Below are 24,803 nucleotides of genomic sequence, written 5' to 3' on the forward strand. Positions count from 1 at the left end.
TAGGAGGGTTTAAGGAGTGGATAGAGGTTGGGAAGCAGCAGAAAGGACAGACTAGAGGGAGGGTAACAAACTAAGAATGTATGAAAAATGACATATGGAAACCTGAGAGAGAGAGAGAGAGAGTGAGAGTGGGAGAGAGAGAACCCTTGACTAGGTGCTTTGCATTCTAGGTGCTTGGCTAGTTAGGCTCTAGGCACACTTTTATTTAATTCTGGATAAATTATAGAACAATAGATTAAACAGACACAATTGTATTTTCCTTATCCTACTTCTAGATAGAGTCTCATTTAGCCCAGGATAGCCTTTAATTACCTTTGTAACTGAGGCTGGTCTTGAACTCCTGATCCTTCCGCCTCAACCTCCCAAGTGTTAGGATTACAAGTGTGTGCTATTCCTCTTGTCTCATAGTCAAGTCTTTAGTGTTTACCATTGTTGGCTTGATGAGACTTTGTTATTTTGCTTGTGTTACAGATATGCTATTTGGAACCCAGGCACGGTAGGTGGACAAAGCCTGTAATCTCAGCACTTGGGGAGATGGAGGCAGGAGGATCAGGAGTTCAAGGTCATTCTCTGCTACATAGACAGTCTGAAGTCAGTCAGGGCTACATTGCACATGGTCTTAAAAAAAGCAAAAGCCAGGGCTAGGCAGAAGGCTTGGTAAGAAAGAGTACCTTCTCTGAAAGCATGATGACTAACTCTCTAGCTCCCATACAAGAAGCTGAACTATACTGCACATGCCTATAAATGCAACATTGTTTAGCAGAGACAGGCAGATCCCAAGAGAGTTCACTGTCCAGCCAGTTGAGCCAAAATGGCCGGCTTCTGGTTTAATGATAAACCCTGTCTCAAGGCAATATGGAAAAAAATGACAGAGGAAGACATCCGACATCCACATCCTGTTCTGATCCCTGCATGCATTCATATACACACTCAAGTGCATGCAAAACACATGTACACACACACACACACACACAGACATAGAGACAGAGACAGAGAGATCAAAAATCGAACCAGAAGAGAACAAAGATCCCCTCACAAATCTATAATTTGGGTCATCAGGTATGGGCTAGGTTTAAAATGTACATCTTCTCCCAGTATTTATGGGACTGGTTCACAAGTTCCAGGACCCAGGGTAGGTATCAACACCCACAGATGTCCAAGTCTTTTATACAGAATGGTGTAAATAGTGTAGTCTTTCTATGTAAGCTAGGTGTTTACTCCAGTATACTCTAAATCATCTCAACTCTGCTTACCATACTTAGTACAATGTGAACAGTGTGACTATTATGACAGGAAACAATGATGGAAAAAACGTTTGTATATGTTCAGACACAACTGATCTTTGTTGTTTGAGGAAGGGTCTCCTTATGTAGCCGAGGTTGGCTTCCGGCTTCCGGCAGTCCTCTTGCCTCAGCCTCCTGAGTGCTCGGATTATAATCAGGTACCAGCACACCCAGCTTTTCAAATAGTTTCCATCTGTAGTTAGTAGGACCCATTCATGCAGATCCCACAGATACCGAGGACCAACTGAACTGCATTTGGAGTGTTTCACACGAGAAATGTCGGGAAGTCAATTGGCCATGTGGAGCTTGAGTCATCTGGGAAAGAAGATGGGTCTTTGAGACATAGATTTTTTTTTTCCCCAGACAGGACTAATGAATACGGTTATGTAATATCTTATAAAATCTTTGTATTCATCAGCATATTATGAATACAGTCTGGATAGTGAGTTCCCTGTGGCCCCTTATTCACCTAAGCAACAGTTCTGGTGTATTATGGGTACTCAGTACCTGTTGGTTGAGCAAATAAATGCATGTGGAGTGGATACAGGAGATAAAGGCAAGACAGCAGATGGCGGACATTTGGTTCTCCAGTGCCTTAGAAGAGGGCTCAGAGGCAACAGCTCTGACTCCAGCCTCAGAGAAGCCACTGGCAGTGTGCTAGGGAGGAAGCCAGAATGCAGGAAGCCAAAGAGGAAGCTGATATGGGGAGAAACATCTCTAGCACTGAGAGGCTATTTCTAGACCATCTAGAAAAAAAAACAGCTGCTCGTGCGTCTCCTGTCTTTCCCTGCTGTAGGTGTCAGGACAGTTTTTTTTTTTTTTTGTGGAACTTCAGCTCTGCCCGTTCCATCTTCTGCCCTAGGGTGGTGTCATGGGCTCGAGTCTCGGGCAGATACGACTCCATTGTGACCTTGGCGAGTCACCCCCTTCCCTCTGGGCCTTTGGAGTCCCTGTAGCTAGCAGCACACCTGGGCCAATGAAGTCTGAAGTCTGGCTAATGTGACCGCTGCTGAACACCAGCTGTCCGGCCCTCCGTTTGCTGCTTTATCGTCTTTGAGAGAGTCTTGTTCACCTGTTCCTTAGCCTCCCAGGGGCCTCCTCATAGGATGCAGTTCACAGACACATCACTAGGCAGCAGTGTTGGGCGATCATGCCAGCCCGCCAGGTGCCAAAGGAGGCCTGGGGATGAAGTCTGAATGCTAATGTAAATTGCTGAGAGCCAGTCTATGTGGGTCTTTGGAATTTCACTTTAGGAGCTGGGTGTGTAGCTCGGTTGGTAGAGTGCTTGCCTAGCATGCACGAGGCCCTGAGTTCAAGTCCTAGTGCTGCATAAACTGGGCAAGGAAGCAGAAGCCTGTAATCTCAGCACTTCAGGAGCTAAAGGCAGGAAGATCAGAAGTTCAAGTTCTACTGGAGATACCCACAGAAACAGTTGACCTGACCTAATGGGAGCAAGCAGACCCTAGTCAGAAAGCTCGGGAACCAGCATTGGACCAAACCACGTCCTTTGAATGTGGGTGCCAGCTAGGAGGCCAAGGCAGTCTATGGAACCTCTAACAGCGGAGCCAGTGCTAATTCCTAGGTTACAAATGGTCTTTGGGAGCCCATTCCCTATGGGAGGGTACTATTGCAATCCAGATACAGAAAGGAGGGCCTGGGCCCTCCCCCCAAATGATGTGACAGACTTTGATGATCCCCCATGGAGGGTCTCACTATCCCTGGGGAGTGGGTGGGAAGTGCATTGGGGATTGGTGGGGAGCATGGGAGGATGGGAGGGCAAGGAAAGGGGGGATGGATATGTAAATAAGAGTGTTTCTAAAATAAGAAAGCAAAGTTCAAGTTCACGCTTGAGTGTATATAGTGGATTCTAGTTTAGCCTGAGCTGCTTGACACCAGGCCCTTCAGAACAGAAGTAAGGACCTTTGATTTCAGGCACTGTCTCCTTGGGAGCCCAGGCCTTACAGATCCCTGGGCCTTCATTTTCTTCCTCATTTTCCCCTCCTTCGTTGATGGGGAGAAATCTTACATTCAGGGGTTGAGTTGGTCATTCTGGTATTCAGCCTTCAGTGGTAAACCAGACCTCTTTTGTTTAAGTGTTTTCCCTTTTAAAAAGATTTTGCATTTTTAACTGTGTGTGTGTGTGTGTGTGTGTGTGTGTGCTTGCGCACACGTGTCTGCTGTCTCGCTCACAAGTGTCCTCAGAGGCCAGAGGCTTTGGATCTTTTGGAGCTGGAGTTACAGGGGATTGTGAAGGGCCTGAAGTGGGGATGGGAACTGACCTCCAGTCCTCTGCAAGAGCTGTAAGTGCTCTTAACCTCGAAGCCATCCATCTCTAGCCCCCTTCTTATATTCTCACCTACCCTAACCATACCTACCTAGGCAACCACTGTATTTTGTTTTGTTTTGTTTGAGACAGGGTTTCTCTGTGGCTTTGGAAGCTGTCCTGGAATTAGCTTTTGTAGACCAGGTTGGTCTCGAACTCACAGAGATCCACCTACCTCTGCCTGCCAAGTGCTGGGATTAAAGGCGTGCGCCACCAATGCCCGGCTGTATTTTTCTTTTTTTAACCACTCTTGAAACTTTTCAAATATACTTGGGTATATGTGCATGAGTGTGTGTGTGCGTATAAGTGCAACAACATGTATGGGAGTCAAAGGACCACTTTTAGGAGTCAGTGGAATCAAGCTCAGGTTGTATATTTTACTCTTATGTCATACTCAGTCTAGGTTCTAAGTTTTCATCAGAAGTATTTAATCTGTGATTAGATTTAATGAAATCCATTGTACCAGGTTTTCTTTCAGGTCACCAACCAGCTCCCAAATTATGAAACGGAGACTTATTAGTTATAGATGCTTGGCCTCATCTTATGCTTGTCCCGAAAGCTCCACTAGCTCTTATAACTTAACCTATTTCTCTTCTTTTCATCTGCGTTTTGCCTCAGGGCTTTTTGCATTTCCTTCCTTCTGTATATCTTACTTTCACTGCTGCTTGTGTCTGATTGGTTGGCAGCTGCCTGGTTTCTGGCCCTGGGCGTGCCCCTGTTCCTTCCCCCCCCCCCCATTCTCTTCTCTCATTCTCTCCTGCTTTTTCTCTCTGCCCACCAGCCCCTCCTATTCCTCTTCTGCCTAGCTATTGGCTGTTCAGCTTTTTTTTTTTTTTTTTTGGTTTTGCGAGACAGGGTTTCTCTGTAATTGTTTTGGAGGCTGTCGGTCCAGCCTGGCTTCGAACTCACAGAGATCTGCCTGCCTCTGCCTGCCGAGTGCTGGGATTAAAGGCGTGCGCCACCACCGCCCAGCTTGGCTGTTCAGCTTTTTATTAGATCAACCAGGTGCCTTAGGCAAATCAGGCAACACATCTTCACATAATTAAAAAAATGCAGCATGAACAAATGTGACACATCTCTATATTCTTAACAAAGGCAGCAGAACATAGCCAAATATTCTGCAACACAAACAAGTGTAACACACCTTTACCTGGTTAAAGTAATCTTTCACAACAACTCAGTTGGAAAATTAGGTCTACCTGCCCAAGTTCTTCTAGGAGCACTTAGGTCTTATGATAACTGAATCAAGTGACAAAATGTACATATGGATTGACAAATATGCTTTTAGGAAAGACTGGGTCTTATTTGAAGTACATCACTTCCAAACACAGAGTTCAAGGTCAGCCTGTTTGCATGGTAAAACTCTTGTCTCAAAAAACTAAATTAGGCCAAACCAATCACAAAAACAAAACCCATCTCTATCCAAGTTATTTAAATTAACTAATTCTTATGCCAACTCAGTGTTAACATGAAATTCAAAGGAGTGTCTTACAAACTAAATAGTGCCAGCCTAACAATTCCTCAAACATTTCTTGTCATTTTGTGGCCCATTTACACAGTGCTGAAAACACACACATATTTGTTTTAGAAAAAACATGTTTGTTTTCTTTATGAAAGGCTTGAATTTCAGCATTTTAAAAACATTTATTTATTTATTCATTTATTTTTTAACATGGGTTCTTACTGTGCAGTGCTGGCTGTCCTGGGACTCACTATGTAGATCAGGCTGGCCTGGAACTCATAGAAATCTCCTTCCTCTGTTTCCTGAGTACTAGGATAAAAGGTATGCACAAACATGCCAGGCAATGTCAGCTTCAGTTTTTTTTTTTTGAAGTTTCAAATAACTGTTGTCTTCCCTTGGAGCTTTGATTTTAGCTTGTTCATATGCAATGAGATTATATTCACAAACTAATTTCTTAACAACTTAGATTTTAACTACTATACTTTCAAGTTTATGGATTGGGTTATGGATGCTTGAAACCTTTTAAGTTATTGCCAGTTCTGAGTAAGAGGAAAGACAGTGTGAATACAGGAGTATGTGCTGCTATAGGAAAAGAAATAATCATCGTCAATTCCCATCCCTAGTCATGGTCATAAAATACGATGAAAAAGAACAAAATGCCTCACTGAAGACCTAGAATCTCTTCTTGGGGGCTCCCATCACATCTTGGCTGTGGGAGCAAAGTCTATAAATACAAATAAAACACCAGAAGCAAAATATCTGTCTTTTTTTCCCCGAGACATGGTTGCTCTGTGGCTTTGGAGTCTGTCCTGGAACTAGCTCTTGTAGACCAGGCTGGTCTCGAAGTCACCAGAGATCCACCTGCCTCTGCCTCCCGAATGCTGGGATTAAAGTCATGGGCCACCACCGGCTGGCCAAAATATCTTTTTGATCAAATAAAAAATGTGGCACACACCTTTGATCCCAGCACTTGGAAGGCAGAGGCAGGCAAATCTCTGAGTTCAAGGCCAACCTGGTCTATAGAGAGTGTTCCAGGACAGCCAGCCAAAGCTACACAGAGAAACCCTGTCTTAAAAAAAGTTCCAAAACCAAACCAGCCAAACCACAGCAACAAAAAACAAAAGAGAAATGTTATTTGTATGATATTGATCAATTTTTTAACTCTCTTACTGTAAATGTTTATGTACTGAGTTTCATATTCCATGAAGGTTTTGTGTCTGGTGCATTTGGGGTTATCTGGACATTTAAAAAACTCCCTTTTCCAATAAAAACATTTAACCAGATATCACCACGGCTCAGATGGGTGGCATGATATGGAATTACTTACACTTTTGGATCTCACCTCTTTCAAGCACAAATGTCTCCTTCACCAGGGCAAAACTATTGGCTATTTTACAGCGTCCATTAGGAAGATGCTGTCTGCTAGGCGAAAGAAGCGTCTCTAGAGCTAGGTTAGTACACACAGCTTTGTGTCCCCTTCCTCTCTCTCTCCTCCCTTCCTTTTTTTTTTTTTTTTTTTTTGGTTTTTCGAGACAGGGTTTCTCTGTGGCTTTGGAGGCTGTCCTGGAACTCTCTTGGTAGTCCAGGCTGGTCTCGAATTTACAGAGATCCGCCTGCCTCTGCCTCCCGAAGGCTGGGATTAAAGGCGTGCGCCACCAACGCCCGGCTCCTCCCTTCCTTTTTATGTTTGCATTATGCACGCATTGTACAGGTTATCTCTCATTGGATCACGATGAGTTGAGAAGTTGCTGCACGTCATCAGTGAGATCACTGATAGCTGTGGACCTCTTGGGTCATGCAGATGTTATGGAAATATCACATGTAATGTGAAATTTCACATTACACCCAGAGTTCTAGTATCAAAGCCAAACATGCCCGACTTGCCTATATGATCTGGGTCAGAAACCGTGCAAACGTCGAGGTTATCCCACAAACAAGGCAGCTGGAATATCTATTTTCTTTCTATATTCCCTGAGAGCAACCGCAGGTCAGACTTCTTCAACCAAGTTCTCACCAGTGTTCACGATGGACACACGAGCAGTCGTGTTTGTCTTCTGAGCCAAGATCATTGGAGGGAGGAATCAGTTCCACCTGCTGGGATTTGACTCATGGCCATTAAAGCTTGTCTTAAGGTCACACCTCATCACAGGATGTGGTACTAGTTCATCTGAACAAGCAACGACCTAAGAATCATTTTCTGATCATGTGACCACTGAGCACACTACTACAGCAACTGCACTAGCTCACGTGCACCACTGAGAGCTCTGGCTCCCGGAAGCCCTGCTGTCAGCAGCCAGAGAAGCATTCCAGCTGGCTTAGTCTCAAACGTTTTTATAGAAAGCATCATCCAAAACTTTCATAATTTCATAACTCGTCAGGGCGACGCTTCAATCTTCTTCTGAACCCCTGACCTGTTTTACTAGTTGCTGATGCAATTAAAATATGAAATAGGCCGGGTGTTGGTGGCGCACGCCTTTAATCCCAGCACTCGGGAGGCAGAGGCAGGTGGATCTCTGTGAGTTCGAGACCAGCCTGGACTACCAAGAGAGTTCCAGGACAGCCTCCAAAGCCACAGAGAAACCCTGTCTCGAAAAAACCAAAAAAAAAAATATGAAATAGATATGTGTGTGATGAGCCTTTTAAAAAAGATTTTCATTGTGTGTACATGTATGCATGCATGCCTGTATGCACCTAAGGACTTGTATGTATGCATATTCGGGACTGCTGTTGAGACACACGTTTGTAGAGACCAGAGGACACTAGCATTTCTCAGGCACTGTTCAACTTTTTTTTTCTTTGAGACAAAGGCTCTCACTGGCCTGGAACTTGTGGAGACTTGGCTGGCTGGTCAGTGATCCCCAGGGGTCCACCTGTCTCCACCTCCCAGCATTGGGATTACAGGCATGCTACCACACCCTCCTTTTTCATTGCTCTGTGTTTCACATGCTAAAGATATTTCAGAACTTCCTGGTTCAAGCACCAATTTAGCTTTCATCGGTCCCAGATTCCTCGGTAAAGCAGTCAGAGGCATTCCTTCTTTAGACTTGAAGTGTTTTGCTACATGTCGCTAAGTAGCCCTTGTTTCTCTGTTAGACCAATGGCTTCCAGCTACTCTTTCCACTTCCATTTTTCTACAGTTTCCAGACACTTTAATAATAATTTTTAAGTCTCCACAGGAAGTTCTTTTTCTTTCTACAGCTTGTGGACTTCTTTCCAGTCTTTTGCAATGTATTTGGTCCAGAGTGGCAAATCTTTCACTAGAGGCTTTTAAGATGTGACAGTCTTAACAGATCATTGAGAGAACTTCCATTTCTTGGTTTTTTTTTAAATAACTGCCAGAGCAAAGACCACACCAGTGTGTGTGTGTGTGTGTGTGTGTGTGTGTGTGTGTGTGTGTTTGGGGGTCAGAAAACTGTTTTGGGAACTCAGTTCTCTCCTTCCCCCATCCTTGCCTGCTCTGTCTGTATGCATAGAAATAACTTTCCCTGTAGAGTATGAGGATCTCAGCTCTGTCCTCAGCAGGCATGTAAAAGCCAGGTGTGGTGACATGCTTGCTTAGACTCCAGTGCTGGAGTGTAGGGGCAGAGACAGGAGGATTCTGGTGGCTTACTGGACCTCCAGTTTAGCCAAAATGGCAAGCTCCAGGTTTAGTAAGAGATCCTGTCTCAAAAAAGAAAGTGGAGACAGGTGCGGTGGTATACACCTTTAATCTCAGCTCTGGGGAATTGGAGGCAGACGGATCTCTTTGAGTTTGGAACTAGCCTGGTCTACATAGTGAGTTCCAGGATAGCCAGGGCTATGCAGAAACTCTGTCTCAAAACAAACAAGCTAACTGACTGTGGTAGTTTGAATGTAACTGGCCTCATAAACTCGCAGGGAATGGCTCTACTGGGGTGTGGCTTTGTTGGAGTAGGTGTGGCCTTGTTGGAGAAAGGTTGTCACTTTGGAGGCAGACTTTGAGGTCTCATATAAACTCAAGCCACGCCCAGTGTCTCAGTTCACTTCCTGTTGCCTGCTGATCCTGATCAAGATGTAGGACTCTCCGCTCCCGCATCATGTCTGTCTGCATACCGCCACGATGATAATGGACTAAACCTCTAAACTGTAAGTGAGCCGCCCCATAAAATGTTCTCCTTTATGAGAGTTACTGTGGTCATGGTGTCTCTTCACAGCAATAGAAACCCTAGCTAAGACACTAACTAAAAAAATCAACAGACATCAACAACAAAAAGCAAGTGGAGAGGGAGCTGGGGGGTTGGCTCAGCAGTCCTTGTGAAGGACTCAAGTTCAGCTCCCAGCACCCACATCAGGCCCTCACATCTGACTGCAGTGGTCGTTTCAGGCAATCTAATTCCCTTCTGTGGACCCCTTGGGTACCAGCACCCTCGTGGTACACAAGAACTCGGGCAAGTGCACACGTGCAGACACACACTCACACACACAAATACACAAAAAAATGGATGAAATTAATAAAGTGGAGAGCAATGGAGGATGACACTTTATGTCAGCCTCTGGCCTCTATATGAACACAAATGTATACAACACACACACACACACACACACACACACACACACACACACACGGAAAAGTCGGCAACAGCTGGTTACAGTATGCCATTTAATCACAACTCCCCTATGAAGTTCTATTATCATCTCCATTTTCCAGGGGAGAAAGCTGGGGCACAAAGAAGTTGATTGACAGCCCCTGGTGCTGCATCAGGGCTTCAACCCAGGTAGTCTGGTTCCCGACTGGGCCTCAGCCTCTCCTGCCAGCTCCTTTATGGACATGGATGAAAGAAAACACTGTTGACTGAGCAATGCCCTGTGATATCCAGGTTTATGAGACACTGATGAGAAGGGAGGGGGGTGGGTGACAAGGACAGAGCATTAACAGCCAGGACTGCTGTCCTCAGCATTCAATCCTAGGCAGGAGAATCTATTATCCAGGGTAGGCCAGGCCAGTGTGGTCAGAGGTGACAGGCAGAAAGGAGAGGGTGTTGATGATCGCAGTCCAGATGGGGACTGAGGACTGAGGATTGGTGACAGTTCTCGGTGCATTTGTCTCCGGGCTGATGTCTCACATAAACTGACTGGTAGGCGATTCTGCCTTACATTTTCAATCCACTGCATCTGAAGTCCTTCCAGTGGGAGCACTTTGGAGCTGGAGGAACTCTGCTCGGGTACTGCTAGCTGTCCCCACAGAGGTTGGGTTTAGTTTGCCAATGCCCACAGGGTTAGTTCTTCACTCTCTAGAACCTCCTTTCTAATGTTGGCCAATGTGTGCTGCAGGGCAAGTCTCTGCTGAGGGGTCAAAATTAACATCAACAATCCGGAAACAGAATGAGGAGGATCAGAAGGTGGCACCTCCAACTCCAGCTACTGGGATGCTGTAGTTGGTTGATTTACTCTTTTTACTCTATTGTGTGCATGCGTGTGTGTATGGGGGGGGGTGTGCTACCCTGCTGCCTGGCCTTAGCTTGGCTTGTTTCTAGCCAGATTTTCTTAACTTAAAAAATTATCCCATCTACCTTTTGCCTCTGAGCTCTCTGTTTCCGAATTTTATTTTGTTTTATTTTATTTTTCGAGACGGGGTTGCTCTGTGGCTTTGGAACTTGTCCTGGAACTCACTCTGTAGACCAGGTTGGCCTCAAACTCTTAGAGATCCGCCTGCCTCTGCCTCCCGAGTGCTGGGATCAAAGGTATGCACTGCCACCACCTGGCTATTTCTGTACATCTCTTCTTTCCTTCTTATTCTGCGTCTGGCTATGTATCTGAGTGACTGGACCCCAGCATCCTCCTCTTCCCAGATTTCCCCTTCTATTTATTCTCTTTGCCTGCCAGCCCTGCCTATTTTTTCTTCTGCCTCACTATTGGCTGTTTCAGATCTTTATTAGACCAATCTGGCAAAGTAACACAGCTTCACAGAGCTAAACAAATGCAACATAAAAGAATGCAATGTATCTTTGCATCATTAAACAAATGTTTCACAGCATGGACGAAGGCAGCACATCTTTAACTAATAATCTACAGCAGGGTCCCTCTCAAGACAGTGAGTTCAGGTGATAAATAAGGTTCATCTTGCAAGTCTGGGCTCTTGACTGCATCCATGCTCCTTCAGAGAAGTCATAGCTCTCCTCCAGTTGCTTCAGGAGTTCCAGGCTCCTTTCTCCTGGGGTTGCTGAGAGTCAGAAACATGTAAAGCACTCCCACCTCATCCCTGCCCCATCTCAGAAAATATGGTGGCCAGTGATAGAGGAAGACATTGAGGACACACACACACACACACACACACACACACACACACACACACACACACACACACACACAATTTAGAATAAAATGTTTAAAAAGTTTAAAATGAAAAAATTCGATAAAAAATAAAGAATCAAATCAAATTAAATACACAAGGGCCAAGAAGAGGATTCAGTAGACAAAAGTAATATACTGCTAAGCCCGGTGGCCTGAGTTAGATTGCTGGGACCCACATGGTAGAAGGAGAGGACTCACTTCTGCAAGCTGTCCTCTGACCTCCCACACGAGCCCATGGCATGCCTCCCTCCACCAAAATAAACAAATAATTATGAAAAACCAAACTAAACCCAAACAATCCATAAAGCACACAGGGTGGGTGCTACATGCAAGGTTGGTGGTAGACAGAAGCCCCCAGAGCTGGCCTCTCTATCCCTTGGTGCAGAAGAAGGTCCTGGCACTAGGATTCTGTTGACCATGCTTTCACATCAGGTCAGCTGGCTGTGGCTGCTGAGTCTCCAAGCTTCCAGCTGTGATGTTTTTACAGGCTTCCCAGGGAAATCTATTGGTCTTTCTCCATACAAACACTCCAGGAGGCTTGTCCAAGAAAGAGGCTGGGGATGGGAGGGGGATGCAGAGACGCAGGGGGCTGTGTTTCTTATTTTCCTTCCTCCTCCTCATCCACCTAACTTCAGCCCCCAGTGAAATAGCTTGTGGAGGTCGGAGGACAACTTGAGGAAGTCAGTTCTCCCCTCCCACCATGTGGGCAGAACTCAAGCTGTCAGCCTTGACAACTTTCCTAGGGCACCGCCTCCTCCGTGGTCTCAAGGGGTCAGGGCGAGAAGAAAGGGAACTGAAGCAAAGGTGAGGGGAAGAGGCAACATGAAGAGAGCGGTGGACCTGGACTGAGTCTCAGGCTTGCTCTATTTTTATGGCAACTTCTGGTCCCTTTTCCTGCCTCAGTTTCCCTTGAAGGTTTCTTTGCCCAACAGTGGCTAGCATAGGAAGGGACAGTATGGCATAAGCCAGCCCACACAATGGGAGTCTTTTTAACCAACCCAGTGCTGACAGCGCTTGAGCATCTCAAAGCCTCTCTGGGCTTAGATTCTTCCCCAGGAAGGCTGTACTGCTCAAGGTGATCTTAACTCCAGGGCACTGCAGGCTTTTACAGCAGTTTAGGGTACTGGGAAGGGGCAGATGGTTGGCTCCAAGGTACCTGGAATTGGAGGCTTTGGTGCTTACTGGACTATTCTACCAGTTTTGGTTTCTTGTTGTATGAGGCAGAATCTCATCATGTGGCCCAGGTCAGAAATCTCAATCCTCCTATGTCAACCTCTTGAGTGATGGGATTACAGACATGTTCTACTTCTCCCAACTAGAAATCTTTATTTATTTATTTTTATTTATGTTGCCCAGGCTGGCCTCAGACTTACTACATAACTAAGGATGACCTCCAATTTCTGATTATCCTGCCCCTTCCAATTATGCTATACTCTTAACTCATAGTCTTGTTTTATAGGTGAAGAAATGGCTTAGAAAGTCAGAGTGCTGTTCTGCCTTCCTTGGTTTTGATCCTGTGAACCCTAGATAGTCTAAAGGTCAGCTCAACACGTGTGTGTGTGTGTGTGTGTGTGTGTGTGTGTGTGTGTGGTAGATAAACTTTTTTGTTTTTTTTCTGAATATTATTGACTTTTTTCTTTTCTTTTTTTTTTTGAAAACATCACATGATTGTACAAAAGTTTCCATTTATAGGAAGTGGGAGGAAAGTAAGAAACTGCTGTGACCCTCCTACCCACCCCCTCATTTTCCCAGGGGTTTTCTTGCAAACGGTTGATTCTCACCTCCCATTCCCTGCCTTCCTCTCTTTCTGTTTCTTCAACTATGGCCTTGCTACATAACCCAGACTGGCCTCAAACTCACGGTCCCTGTTTCTGTCTCCTGAGTGTCGGGTGCCTGGCCTCAAACTCACGGTCCCTGTTTCTGTCTCCTGAGTGTCGGGGTGCCTGGTGTGCATCACTCCGCCCTGTTTCCATCCTGACCTTCCTGATGCCCCCCACCCCCATGTTTCTTTCTCATATTAATGAGAGTGCAATATAAATTATTCAACTATACACATTAGAATCGGATATACCTGTCTTCCAATCCCAGCTCATAGTTAATCATTTGAGTGACCTTAGCCAAGTTATTTTAACCATGGTGAGTGTGAGTGTGTGTGTGTGATTGTCTGAGTAATAATATAATAGTATCTGACTTTCAGGATTATGGAAGATTCAACGAGTAGCCTGGCGCATAGTAAGCAACAGATGGGGGGGGGGCAGAAGGAGGGAGGGAGGGAGGGAGGGAAGGAAAGAGAGAGAATCCAGTGGAGCATAACGAGTTAGAGACAAAGCACACACGATATCTTGAGCATTCTAATCTTTAGCCTCGGGTATCTCTGTTTCTTACCCAGACTCCCCCCTCCCACCCCCTGCCCCTGTCCCGCACAAATGTGAAATACTTGCTAAATGAACAACTGCGGGTAGAGTGTGAGTTGAAGTCTGTGGAGTTCTTGGGATGCCTGTCCTGGACAATGCAGGGTTTTACCCTGTGGGTGGGAGAGTGGGGACAGCAGGGCTTGGCTGGACCAGCTGTTGCCCCAGGGCTCCATGCCTGGACAGTTGAGCCTCTAGGGCAGAGACTGGGGCTCTCAGCTTAAAGGCTCTTGGCTTAAAAGGAATGTGTAGTGGGCTGCCTCTGCTCAGGAGGGGCTAAAAAAAGCCTCAGCCTCCCCCTGGGCTATGTGTGAGGGTTATCAGCGGCTCAGGTCAGCTCATCTCTCTGGCTGCTCTGGCTCTTAGGAGAGGGTCCGTTTGCCTGCCCCTCTCCGGGTTTCCACCAATGGCAGGCAGGGAAGGACCAATCTACTCCAGAGGTGCAAGCTGTGAGGAGTGAGGTGTGTGTGTGTGGGGGGGGAGGGGACTGGTGGCCCCAAACTGGTGACAATACTGAGATGTCAGCTGTCCCCTGCTGGTGTTTCTTCCTTTTATAGCCAGCAGCAGTTGCTGGCTCTCACCCAGCCCCTGTGTGGGGGCTCCTGCCCAGGATAAAAGCAGGAGGCGGCCTTCCAGTCTCCCATCTTCTCTCTGAGGGGCCATCTCTCCGCTTTTGGTTCCTTTTAGGTCCCACCTCCACCAGAGGCCCCAAGACAACATGCCTCCCAAGAAGCCCGAGCCTAAGAAGGAGGCGGCTAAGCCAGCCGCAGCTGCAGCCCCCGCTCCAGCTCCTGCCCCAGCTCCCGAACCCCTCAAGGACTCTGCCTTTGACCCCAAGAGTGTGAAGGTGAGTGAGGCTCAGCCCACCAGGCAGGGGTGGAGATGACAGGGTCCCATTTCCTGTTGCTGAGAGATGTTTCTCTTAGGCCAGACAGAGATGAGGACCATGGGCGTCCATGCCCTAGGTCATCCAGTAGAACCAGAACTAGACTCAGGTTAGAGGCTTTCTGTTTTAACAACAGGTTGCCACTCTGTGCAAAGTGGCTCAGTCAGGCCACCGCCCAAATAGCCCAGCAGAATCCAAAATGGTGGCAGGTGCAAGCAAGCAGCCAGCTTTTGTAAAGCGCAATGCGGGCAAGCACAGCGAAGCAAAGATCGGCTTTCACCTAAAGTGGAGTATGAATCTATCTTTTACAGTTTGTTCTTTTATTCTCCCTGTATGGGTGTTTTACCTACATGTGTGTCTGTGTAACACCTGCATACGATGTCTACAGAGGCCAGAAGAGGGCAGTGGACTCCCTCAGCACTGGAGTTACAGATTGTGAGATGCCATGTGGGGGTTGGGGATCAAACCTGGGACCTCTGGAAAAACAGCTAATTCTCTTCTCAGCCCTGAGAGGTCGAATATGCTTATGAAAAATAGACACACGGTGGAAGCTAGTGCCATAACTGGGGATGGGGTGTGAGCAGCCAGGGAGGATGCTCTTGTGTGCAGGGGCATTGGAGGCTTCACTCAAAATTACACCTTTGGACAGGCGGTAGAGAAGACAAAGCAGCCTGGGGCCTTCTCTTTTTCTTTCCCTTACACTGACTGGCCTCTCTTTCACCACCCCAGCTGAGTGGCTCACTCCTGGCTGAGCCTCTCTAACCTGGTGAGGGAGCGGGCCTACTTTCTTTTTGGTTTCTCTGTGGCTTTGGAGGCTGTCCTGGAACTAGCTCTTGTAGACCAGGCTGGTCTCGAACTCACAGAGATCCGCCTGCCTCTGCCTCCCGAGTGCTGGGATTAGAGGCGTGCGCCACCAACGCCCAGCAGGCCTGCTTTCTTTAGTCTCCCAGTTTTACCTGCTGCTTCATCTTGCTCCCTTTACCTGGCTGTAACACCCCCTCTGTCTGGAGCTGGTTTGGGCCCCTGTTGACTGACTCAGTCATTTTAAACCTTCTAGAAATCTGGCCCAGCTGCTAAAGGAATGAATCAGGAAGGGTTGGGCCTGGGAAAGAGGGGGTCTGAAGCATCTAGATAGGACCAGTTTGAAGACTTGGCACTTGAGAGGTCAAGTGGCTCTGGGTATGAGGAGCTATTAATATCAGGTCTGGAGTGGTGGCCCCCTGGGGGATCTCACAGGACAGGAGTGGAGGGTATTGATGAGAAGTACATGACAAGGCTCTGTGACACACAGGCAGAGACCCCGAACCCAAGGCTCTAACCTAGAGTGTGGGCCTCCTTAGTCTTCTCAGGATCCAGCTCACATAAGAACTTTCGTACATTACTGTGCCAAGGGGCCAAGACCCTGTTAGCCCTACCAGGAGTTTGGCAGGATTGACGAGTCAAAGGGGTGAAGGAAGTTGCCCCATGCCTGGACTTGATTGTGTGACTCCTTGTGGAGAAACAGAGAGTAGTGGAAACCCGATAGGACCTGGGGGCGTTCTGCATCATCTTTCTTTCCTAAGAGCTGATCATGTCCCCCCCTGCCTTCATTTCCGATTTGTCTGCTTAAACACCCTGCCTGGGACTTGTTGTCTGGACAACAGCTGCCCAGTGGCATCAGATGAGCACTCTCCACTTGGATCTGTCCCTTCCCTCCGCTCAGTCACCTCTCCTGATTGTCCATCCTTTAAACAGAAGAAAGAAAGAAGTCAGTGTTACTCACGGGAGCCATTCCCTGTTCACGTATTGCCCAATTCCTTTGTTTATGAGATTCCTTGACCACATTGAGAGCAGAGGTGAACCTGGGATCATTGTGTCATGACCACACGGTCAGGCTGAGGGCATCTGTTCTGGTTTCTTTTACATGTCTGCTCCTGGGGCAAAAAGTATCACAAAGCAAGGCAAGCGGTATCTTTCCCAAGTGTATAGACCTTACTTGGCGGGGTGGTGGTGGCGGTGGCAGGGGTGGCGGTGGCGGTGGCAGTGGAGGTGGTGGTGGTGGCGGCGGCGGTGGCTGTGGTGGCTTTTCCTTTCCTCATTTACCTCCACACTTGGTAAAACCACTCCCGGCCATAGTTTCCTGGCTGAGCGCCTGTGCTGTCCGTTCTGGGAGGAGAGGGGGGGTGGGTGTGGAATGGTGGCACATGAAATACCCCAGGGGTGGCACCCAGGGTAGAGTGGAGCAGGGAAGGACGTCAAAGTGACATCCAAGACTGTTAAAATGGTGACTCACGCGTGCTCATCTCAGCTCACGTTTCAGAACTTCCCACCCAGGTGCTCTGTCCTCAGTATTGCAAACCATGCACCCAAACCATTGCTTCACTTAACACTTTTGAGTGCCTACTGTGTACCAAACACTTTAGTGATAAGAATATCGCTGGGGGTGGGTGGGTGGGAAGGAGACCTGGTTTTAATGAGACAGGCACAGAGAAGTAGTGACAAAGAATCCTGGCACCTGTAACTTATTAGAATGCCCAGGAGGACAGTGGAAGGGACAGCTTCATTCACTGAGGCACGTGGCGGGGGGGGGGTCCCCAGTATGAGCAGTAGTGAGCACCCAAAGCCAGAGGAGGCGCATCTAGTCAGGAGACTGTGAACCTGGGGGTGACAGATCAGCTCATCCATGGCTGTCTAGGGTGAGAAAGAATTTATTGTCGACCCAAAAGAATTACAGTAATGGGTCACCATAGGCTATACACTGTGTAGATAGATAACTTCTCTTCTTTTCCTCTTGATGGTGATTTTTTTAGATTGATTTATTTTGTGTATGAGTGTCTTGCCCGTATGTATGTATGTGGGCCGTGTGTGTCTGTTGCCCATGGAGTCCGGAAGAGAGCATTGGAAACGTTGAGGCTGGAGTTGCAGACGGTTGTGAGCTTCTACGTAGGTGCAGGGAACTGAACTTGGGTCGTCTTCAGGAGCATCAATGACTCATAGTTGTGGAACCATTTACCAGCTCCAGCTTCTCACTTACCTTTTTGGCCTTGAGAGAGTTTTGAAGGCTGCATTATGTCATAGAGTTCCAGCTTTGGGCTGTTCACTGGGAGACCGGTTTGCTCTCAGCCCGGCGTCCTTCCCTCTTCACCAGTGGTCTGCTGGAGGTGACCGGACTCCCTTTTGGAAGCCTTGGGCAGTCCCCGCCCTCACTCCTATGTTTCCTTCCCTACAGATAGACTTCAGTGCTGACCAGATCGAAGGTAAGTGTGAACAACTCCATGTTCTCTTGCACTTTCCACAGAAGGAGTAGTGGTCCTCGTGGCAACAGTAACTATTATCCTCCCCGTAGGCCCGTTAGTCATAGTCCTAGGCACTTTATATGGATCAAGTCACTTTATTCTTCAAACAATCCTGTGAGGTATAGTAGGTATCACTGCCCCCATTTAACAGGTCATAAAGTGAGGCTCAGAGAATTTGGGTGTCTTGTCCATTCTCACATGGGCAGTAGTGATGGATCCAGGATTGAAATCTGGGTAACTTATTCTAGACCTTTGCTTTCCGCTGTCCTTTCAGAGGGCTTGAGATAGAGTTGGTGATCAGCATCAAGTGACGCTGATATCTTTACCTCCCCTCCGTGCCCCCCTAACCTGTCAGGGTATCTGCAAGTCCTTCTCTCTGTTCTTGACACTGGAAACACTCTTTAGCTTATGGGCACTCCCTCCTTCATCATGGAGTATGTCTGTGACGTGTCCGACCACCAGTGTGACCACTGGTGGCAGGGCCAGTGGCGACTTGCGGGTACACTAGTCCATTTGTTGTCTCTGTCACCAGCTCTTCTCATTTTCAATAGAGACAATTTCTGCTTTCTCAATCCTATATAAAGTGTCAGTAAATGAAACTTTACAACAGATCTCAAGGGGCTGGAGAGACAGATGGCTTTTCCCAGAGCAGTTCACAACCACCTGTAACTTCAGCTCGTACACTCACATGCCCACATAATTAAAAATAAAATAAACCTTAAAAAAAGAGACATCCTGGGACTTCTCACACATGGATGTACTTGAATAATCAGAGAGACCTTTGTGTTTTTTACATTTGGGGGGCATCTGCATCTTTTCTCCAGGTGGTCTTTCTAGCAGTGCTTGAAAGGATGCTTGCATTTGAGTTGGAAGATTAATGACAGTTTTTGTCAGTTTCCCTCTAACAAGGCAGTATCAGTTTACTCACACACAGAACATGAGACCCGACACACGTGTTTTGGAGCTGGTGACAGGAATCTGTTTTTGTCATATACTGTAGAGACTCACTGTCAGGCAACAGCTCTAGTTAAATACATGCATCTGTAGCTATGTCAACCCCAAGGCACCAGTGAGGACTGGAAACTTTCATTTCCCACCGGGGAATTGTGGTGAAAATTCGCTAAGACAGCTGGTTGAGGTTTTCAGGCTGGGGTTTACCTCTTTGTAACCTCTCACCCCTGACTCTGAAGCCCTTCTCTTCATGTTGGATTACGATGGTTTCTTCTTCAGATTTCATCCCTGTTGTCTCTTCATTTGCTTTTGGGTTAAGCTGTGGCCTGTCTTCCTTCCTTCCTTCCTTCCTTCCTTCCTTCCTTCCTTCCTTCCTTCCTTCCTTCCTTCCTTCCTTCCTTCCTTGAATTTCTGAGTCTCCTGCCTCCACCTCATAAGTGCTGGGGTTATAAGAAAGTCTACCACACTTGGTTAATACGGTGTTGGGGATTGAACCCAGGACTTCACCCATGCCAGCCAAGCTCTCTACCGACTGAGCAACGTCCCTAGCCCCGGCTGATGGTTTTGTTGTGTTATAATGAAAAGAACGAAAAGAATGTTCTTTGGGTCAGGAGACTATTTTATTGTCACCAGTTCTTCCTCTATGAGCATGAGATGTTGTTCATGCCCCCTTCTTCTTCCAAGTTCATTTTATTTGTGTGTGCAGGCATGTGTACCCATGGAGGCCAGAAGCAGGCATCAGCTCTCTTGGAGCTGGGTTTATAGGCTTTTGTGAGCTGCCTGATGTGGCTGTTGAGTTTCAAATCTTGTCTGATAGAGCATTAAGCTCTCTTAACCACTGAGCCATTTCTCTAGCACCATAGTCACTTCTATAAACTTAATTTTCTTTTATTCAAAGCAAGGATATTTGGTTTTGTTCAGTTCCTAAATTTTGTAACTATTCAGGATCTTGTCTACCTCTACCCTTCATCTGTCTGGAGCTATTTACCATCTTCTAAGCTTTGAGTTTCCTTGATGCTATGGCTCCAATTTCCTTACACACCCACCCCACCCCTCCATAGGAGCTAGCTTCCAGCTGTTGACTTCTTCTCTGATCCTCAACCAGATTTGCATACCCTTCTAGAACAGGGCTTCTTCCACCATGGGGCTCTTGCTGTCCATTCATTACTGTAGTCTGCTGTCACTTGTGGCTGTCCACCTCTTTGTCAACAGTATGAGGTGACCCAAGTGACACTGCCCGTTCATATTATTCTAATAAAGCAATTGAATCCAAATTGATGGAGAATAAGCCAGACATGGTGGCACATGCCTGTAATCCTGGCACTTGGGAGTGAGAGGCAGGAGGATCAGGGGGTACCAGACCATCCTCTGCTACATAGCACATTTGGGGTCAGCCTGGGTTACATGACACCTTGTTTCAAAAAACCAAAAGCAAGCAAACTGATGAAGAAGTAAGGCCATTTACAAAGGGTCCCTTAGACACCTGCTCTGCAACCTTCAATGTGTCAGGTCTTTCTTGTGCCGAGCTAGCCCCAGAGGCAGGAGACATGACAGCCACCTTGGTCTGTTCTCTACCTCTATGGTCCACACACTTGGCATGCTTTGTGGTCCCACCGGCCACACATGCACGTGACATTGTGTCCTCACTTAAAGCTAACAATCAGAGGACCCACAGAAATGCCAGCTTGTCAAAAACTACTGCTGGTTCAGTGGCAGGCCTGGTGTGGTCTACTGTGGCCTCAATGTCACCTCGTCTGGCTCTGGAGCTCTTGCAGTTGGGAACAGGCAGTACAGATAATAGCTGTCTTTTGAATAGGTCTTATCACTTTGCAAACTGTCCTCACGTCCGGCCACTTACCAGGACACTCACAGTGGCAGGGGTAATGGACAGAGAGGGAGGGAATGGAGACCCGGCCTGGCTTTTCCTCCTCTCCCAGGCAGAACCAAATCTGGGAAGCCTCATTCCTGGAAGGAATAAGAAACTTGCCTCTACCAGGGAAGGAAGTGGGAGGGGAAAACAGGGACTTAGCCAACCCTATGACTGACTGGGAAAAGGGAGCCAGAGACCAGAGCTAGGACAGGTCATGGAGTCCCCAAGTGACTTAGCTTGCTTGTCAGGAGATGGGGGTAAAAGCAGTTTCCAAGGAAAGTCTGGAACAGTGGCTCAAGGGAATGACTACAGCTTTTAAGTACCCTATTATTGAGCAAGCCACAGCCACTGCCTACTCTTGGGGCAGGGGCCTGTAGCTGGGTGTCTCTCTACAGAGTTCAAAGAGGCCTTTTCACTGTTTGACCGGACTCCAACTGGAGAAATGAAGATCACTTATGGGCAGTGTGGGGATGTTCTACGTGCCCTGGGCCAGAACCCCACCAATGCAGAGGTGCTGCGTGTTCTGGGCAAACCCAAGCCTGAAGGTTAGTGTGGGATTAATGTCTAAATAGTTCAGCACCCATACAGAATGGTCTAATAACTGGACCCAGGGCAGAGTTACATGGACGCTTGATTTTTTTATTTTTGTTGTTGTTTGCTTGTTTTGTTTTGTTTGCCTTTTCCAATTCTGTTTGCTTATCTCTGTAACTCTGCCTGTCACTGGTGGAGTGTCTCACCCTAAGCCCTGGGTGGTGTGAGGGTGGGGACAAGGCCTCTTGGCCCTCTCCTCCCTGAGTATCTTCTTAAGTGGTCTCTGTCTGCCCTCATGCCCTTTGGAAGAGATGAGTTCCAAGACACTGGACTTCGAGATGTTCCTGCCCATCCTGCAGCACATCTCCCGCAACAAGGAGCAGGGCACCTACGAGGACTTCGTGGAGGGGCTGCGGGTCTTTGACAAAGAGAGCAACGGCACAGTCATGGGGGCTGAGCTTCGGCATGTCCTTGCTACTCTGGGTATGTCAGCGGGGCAGGAACGAAAACAACATGAAAAGTAGCTGAAGGATAAGAGGGACCAAGTGGCATATAGTGAGGTGTATCTAAGGGTCCCTGTGTCTGGCGAATCTTAATCCAGGGCCTGTTTCCCTGGCCTCCATGGAACCCCCCCCCCCACTCCATCTATTCCAGGAACTGGGTTTGCCCAGCAGGCACCAGGGGCTGGGAGAGGAGAACAGTTGGCAGAGCAGGGGTTACTCCTGAGCCTGCCGTGACTCGGGGCTTCTTTCCTTCACCGCTGGTGCTGTGGCCCGAGACACTTGCGCCCACTTCCATAGCCTTTGCGGAGGCTTGCCACTAACCATTTCTCAGATCCAGAGGGGGCTTTCGTTTTTCTTTCCCCTTCTCGGTGTCATCACGACCCCATTCCCACACCCTCAGGGGAGAAGATGAGTGAGGCAGAGGTGGAGCAGCTGTTGTCCGGGCAGGAGGATGCCAATGGCTGCATCAATTACGAAGGTATGGCCTTCTTTGCTTCCCAGGGTGCCCAGGATAGGATGGGATGGGCCAGCCCAGGGGCAGCAGGGTGCACATCTCCCAGGGGCAGCAGGGTGCACATCTCCCAGGGGCAGCAGGGTGCACATCTCCCAGGGGTTGTGGCAGATTCTCACTGGGTGCTTTTTTTTTTCCATCTTGGGACTGAATATCTGATATAATGGAAGGAACATTAAAAATTTATATATTATTGTTGTATGTATAGATATGATATGAATGTTGGTATGGGCACATAGGTGTGTTTAGAGGTCAGAAGACAAGTTTTAGGAATCAATAATTCCTTCTACCATTGGTTCCTGGGGACTGAACTCAGGTCCTCGGGCTTTTGTGACAAGCACTTGTACCCACCGATGCATCTCACTGGCCCAGGACCTTGGGTTTTGGCGACAGCTCTGTGATAAACCATCATTGTGACTTTGATCAAGTCACTTGCCATCTCTGAGCCTCAAATGGGGATGGGCATTGTAAACTGTGGGGATCTGTAGTGACAATATAGTTCCTGTCATCTGCCTAATGTCAGCACAGAGGGCACACAGAGCAGAGTCTGGGTCTTTTCCCTCTTCTGCCTTCTCCACCAACCCTCCAGTAAGAGAATTACCGCCTGCTGGCAGGGCAGAGCAAGGCCGGAAGTGTGGGGGACAGGAAGCAGTGGAGAGGGGGCAGAGCTCCAAGGGGCATTCTCTACGGCTGATTCTCGGATTCCTTTTCTAGCCTTTGTCAAGCACATCATGTCCGGGTAGAGTGGATTTCTCCAGGGTGAGTTCTGCTTCTTCCTCAAGGTCCTTTGTGGCTCTAAAGGGGCTTACGGATATGCCACAGGCGTTAGAAGTCTTTTGTGCCAGGGATGTGGGAAGGTGACATGCTCCCATCTAGCACTTTTTTTTCTAGGTGCTTGACCACCCATGGTGGATGTCACAGAGTCCGACTCACATTGTGTCACAGCTCTACAACTCCCAGACCCACGACTTTCCCTGTAAATAAAGAGCCCAGCACCAAGTCTCACCAATCCCTGGGCTGTTTTGCAAAACCTATTAGTGGAGTCCATTTGTGTGTGTGTGATAATGTCACCCGAGACCTCGTGTTCTTGGGAAATGAGTTGGATCTGGGAGCAGGGAGACAAGGACAAAAGACCAAGGATCTAGAAATAGTGGACCAGACACATGAGCGAGAGGCTTTTGAAGGACCTGCAGCTTGAGGACCCAGGGATCTCCCCTGCCCCCACAAGCTCCTTTTCCTCTCTGTCACCATTAGGTAGAAGATGGGAAAAGGGACACCTGGGATTGCCAGGACCCCTCACAGAGTCCTTGGTTCTTCTTCTTCTCCTTTTCCTTCTTCTTTAAATCATACCAGGCATGGGAACACAGTGGTAGAGAGGTGGAGGCAGGAGGATCAGATCATATTGAGCTACAGAGTGAGCTTGAGGTCAGCCTGGGCTACGTGTACTCATGGACTACAGCCTACTTCAAAAGAAAAAAAAAGCTCAACACTTGTTTAATATGTGTAATTACATTAGATTCCCAGTACTTAAAAAATGACTAAAGACTTAGAATACAGACTGTAGCATGATAACCATTTTTTAAAAATCAATTCAGTAGTTGTCTTAGGGTATCTATTGCTGTGAAGAGACCATGTCAACTTATAAAGGGAAACATTTAATGGGGTGGCTTGTGTACAGGTCAGAGGTTCAGTCAATTACCGTCGTGGTGGCACATAGTGGCATTTAGGCAGACATGGTGCTGGAGCTGGGAGTCCTATATCTTGACTCACAGGCAACAGGAAGTGAACTGCCACACTGGGCATGGCTTGAGCATATATGAGACCTTAAAACCTGCCTCCTTAGTGATACACTTCCTCTATCCATATAGGCTTATGGGGGTCAATTGCACTCAAATTACCACAGTAGTGTTAAGAATATTTACACTATGGGGCTGGAGAGATGACTCAGTGGCCAAAACTGCTTATCGTTCACCCAGAGGACCCCAAATGTGCTTCCCAGCACCCATATCCAGATGTTCACAACCACTTGTAACTCCAGGGCATCTAATCCATATCTGGCCTCTGAGGACACACACACACACACACACACACACACACACAGAGAGAGAGAGAGAGAGAGAGAGAGAGAGAGAGAGAGAGAGAGAGAGAGAGAGAGAGAGCTTGTGAGTTTGGGGCTACATAGTGAGTTCCAGGACAACCAGGGCTACAGAGAGAGACCCTGTTTCAAAAACAAAAACAAAACAAAATACCAAAAAACCACACCCCCAAAACCACTCCCTCAGAAAAGGAAAAAGGGAAATGTATCTTTGAAACCTTTAGAAACCAAACAGTAACAAACAATAACCAGCCAACACGTGGAAGTGCATTGTCATTTGCTTTCCCAGAGAGGTCCGGGACTGCTGGTATGCTGCTCAAAGCCACAGGCACTCGAGCCCCTTTTTTACTGTCTCCTCAAGTGTGAGCTGTCCTGGTGATCTAAGATGGCTGC

The 24,803-nt window shown here is 47.5% G+C and overlaps 1 protein-coding gene and 1 pseudogene across 2 annotated transcripts; one reads left to right on the top strand and one right to left on the bottom strand.

Annotated features, from left to right (window-relative positions):
* Nucleotides 1–6,872: 6,872 nt before the first annotated feature.
* On the bottom strand, nucleotides 6,873–8,099 carry LOC121141226 (annotated as a pseudogene).
* Nucleotides 8,100–14,228: 6,129 nt separating this feature from the next.
* On the top strand, nucleotides 14,229–23,349 carry Myl4 (myosin light chain 4). Of its 2 annotated transcripts, XM_040749894.1 has the most exons (8): nucleotides 14,229–14,249; nucleotides 14,476–14,635; nucleotides 17,883–17,910; nucleotides 21,166–21,315; nucleotides 21,611–21,784; nucleotides 22,205–22,282; nucleotides 23,030–23,074; nucleotides 23,207–23,349. In XM_040749894.1, exons 2-7 carry the CDS (start codon nucleotides 14,507–14,509, stop codon nucleotides 23,056–23,058), a joined length of 588 nt encoding a protein of 195 aa, XP_040605828.1. In that variant the 5' UTR covers nucleotides 14,229–14,249; nucleotides 14,476–14,506; the 3' UTR covers nucleotides 23,059–23,074; nucleotides 23,207–23,349. The 2 variants fall into 2 exon arrangements, with proteins under 2 accessions (XP_040605828.1, XP_040605827.1); XM_040749893.1 differs by lacking the exon at nucleotides 14,229–14,249 and having other exon boundaries at nucleotides 14,442–14,635.
* Nucleotides 23,350–24,803: the final 1,454 nt, after the last annotated feature.

This window comes from Mesocricetus auratus, unplaced genomic scaffold (genome assembly GCF_017639785.1).
Source record: "Mesocricetus auratus isolate SY011 unplaced genomic scaffold, BCM_Maur_2.0 Super-Scaffold_100007, whole genome shotgun sequence".
NCBI classification, from domain to species: Eukaryota; Metazoa; Chordata; class Mammalia; order Rodentia; family Cricetidae; genus Mesocricetus; species Mesocricetus auratus.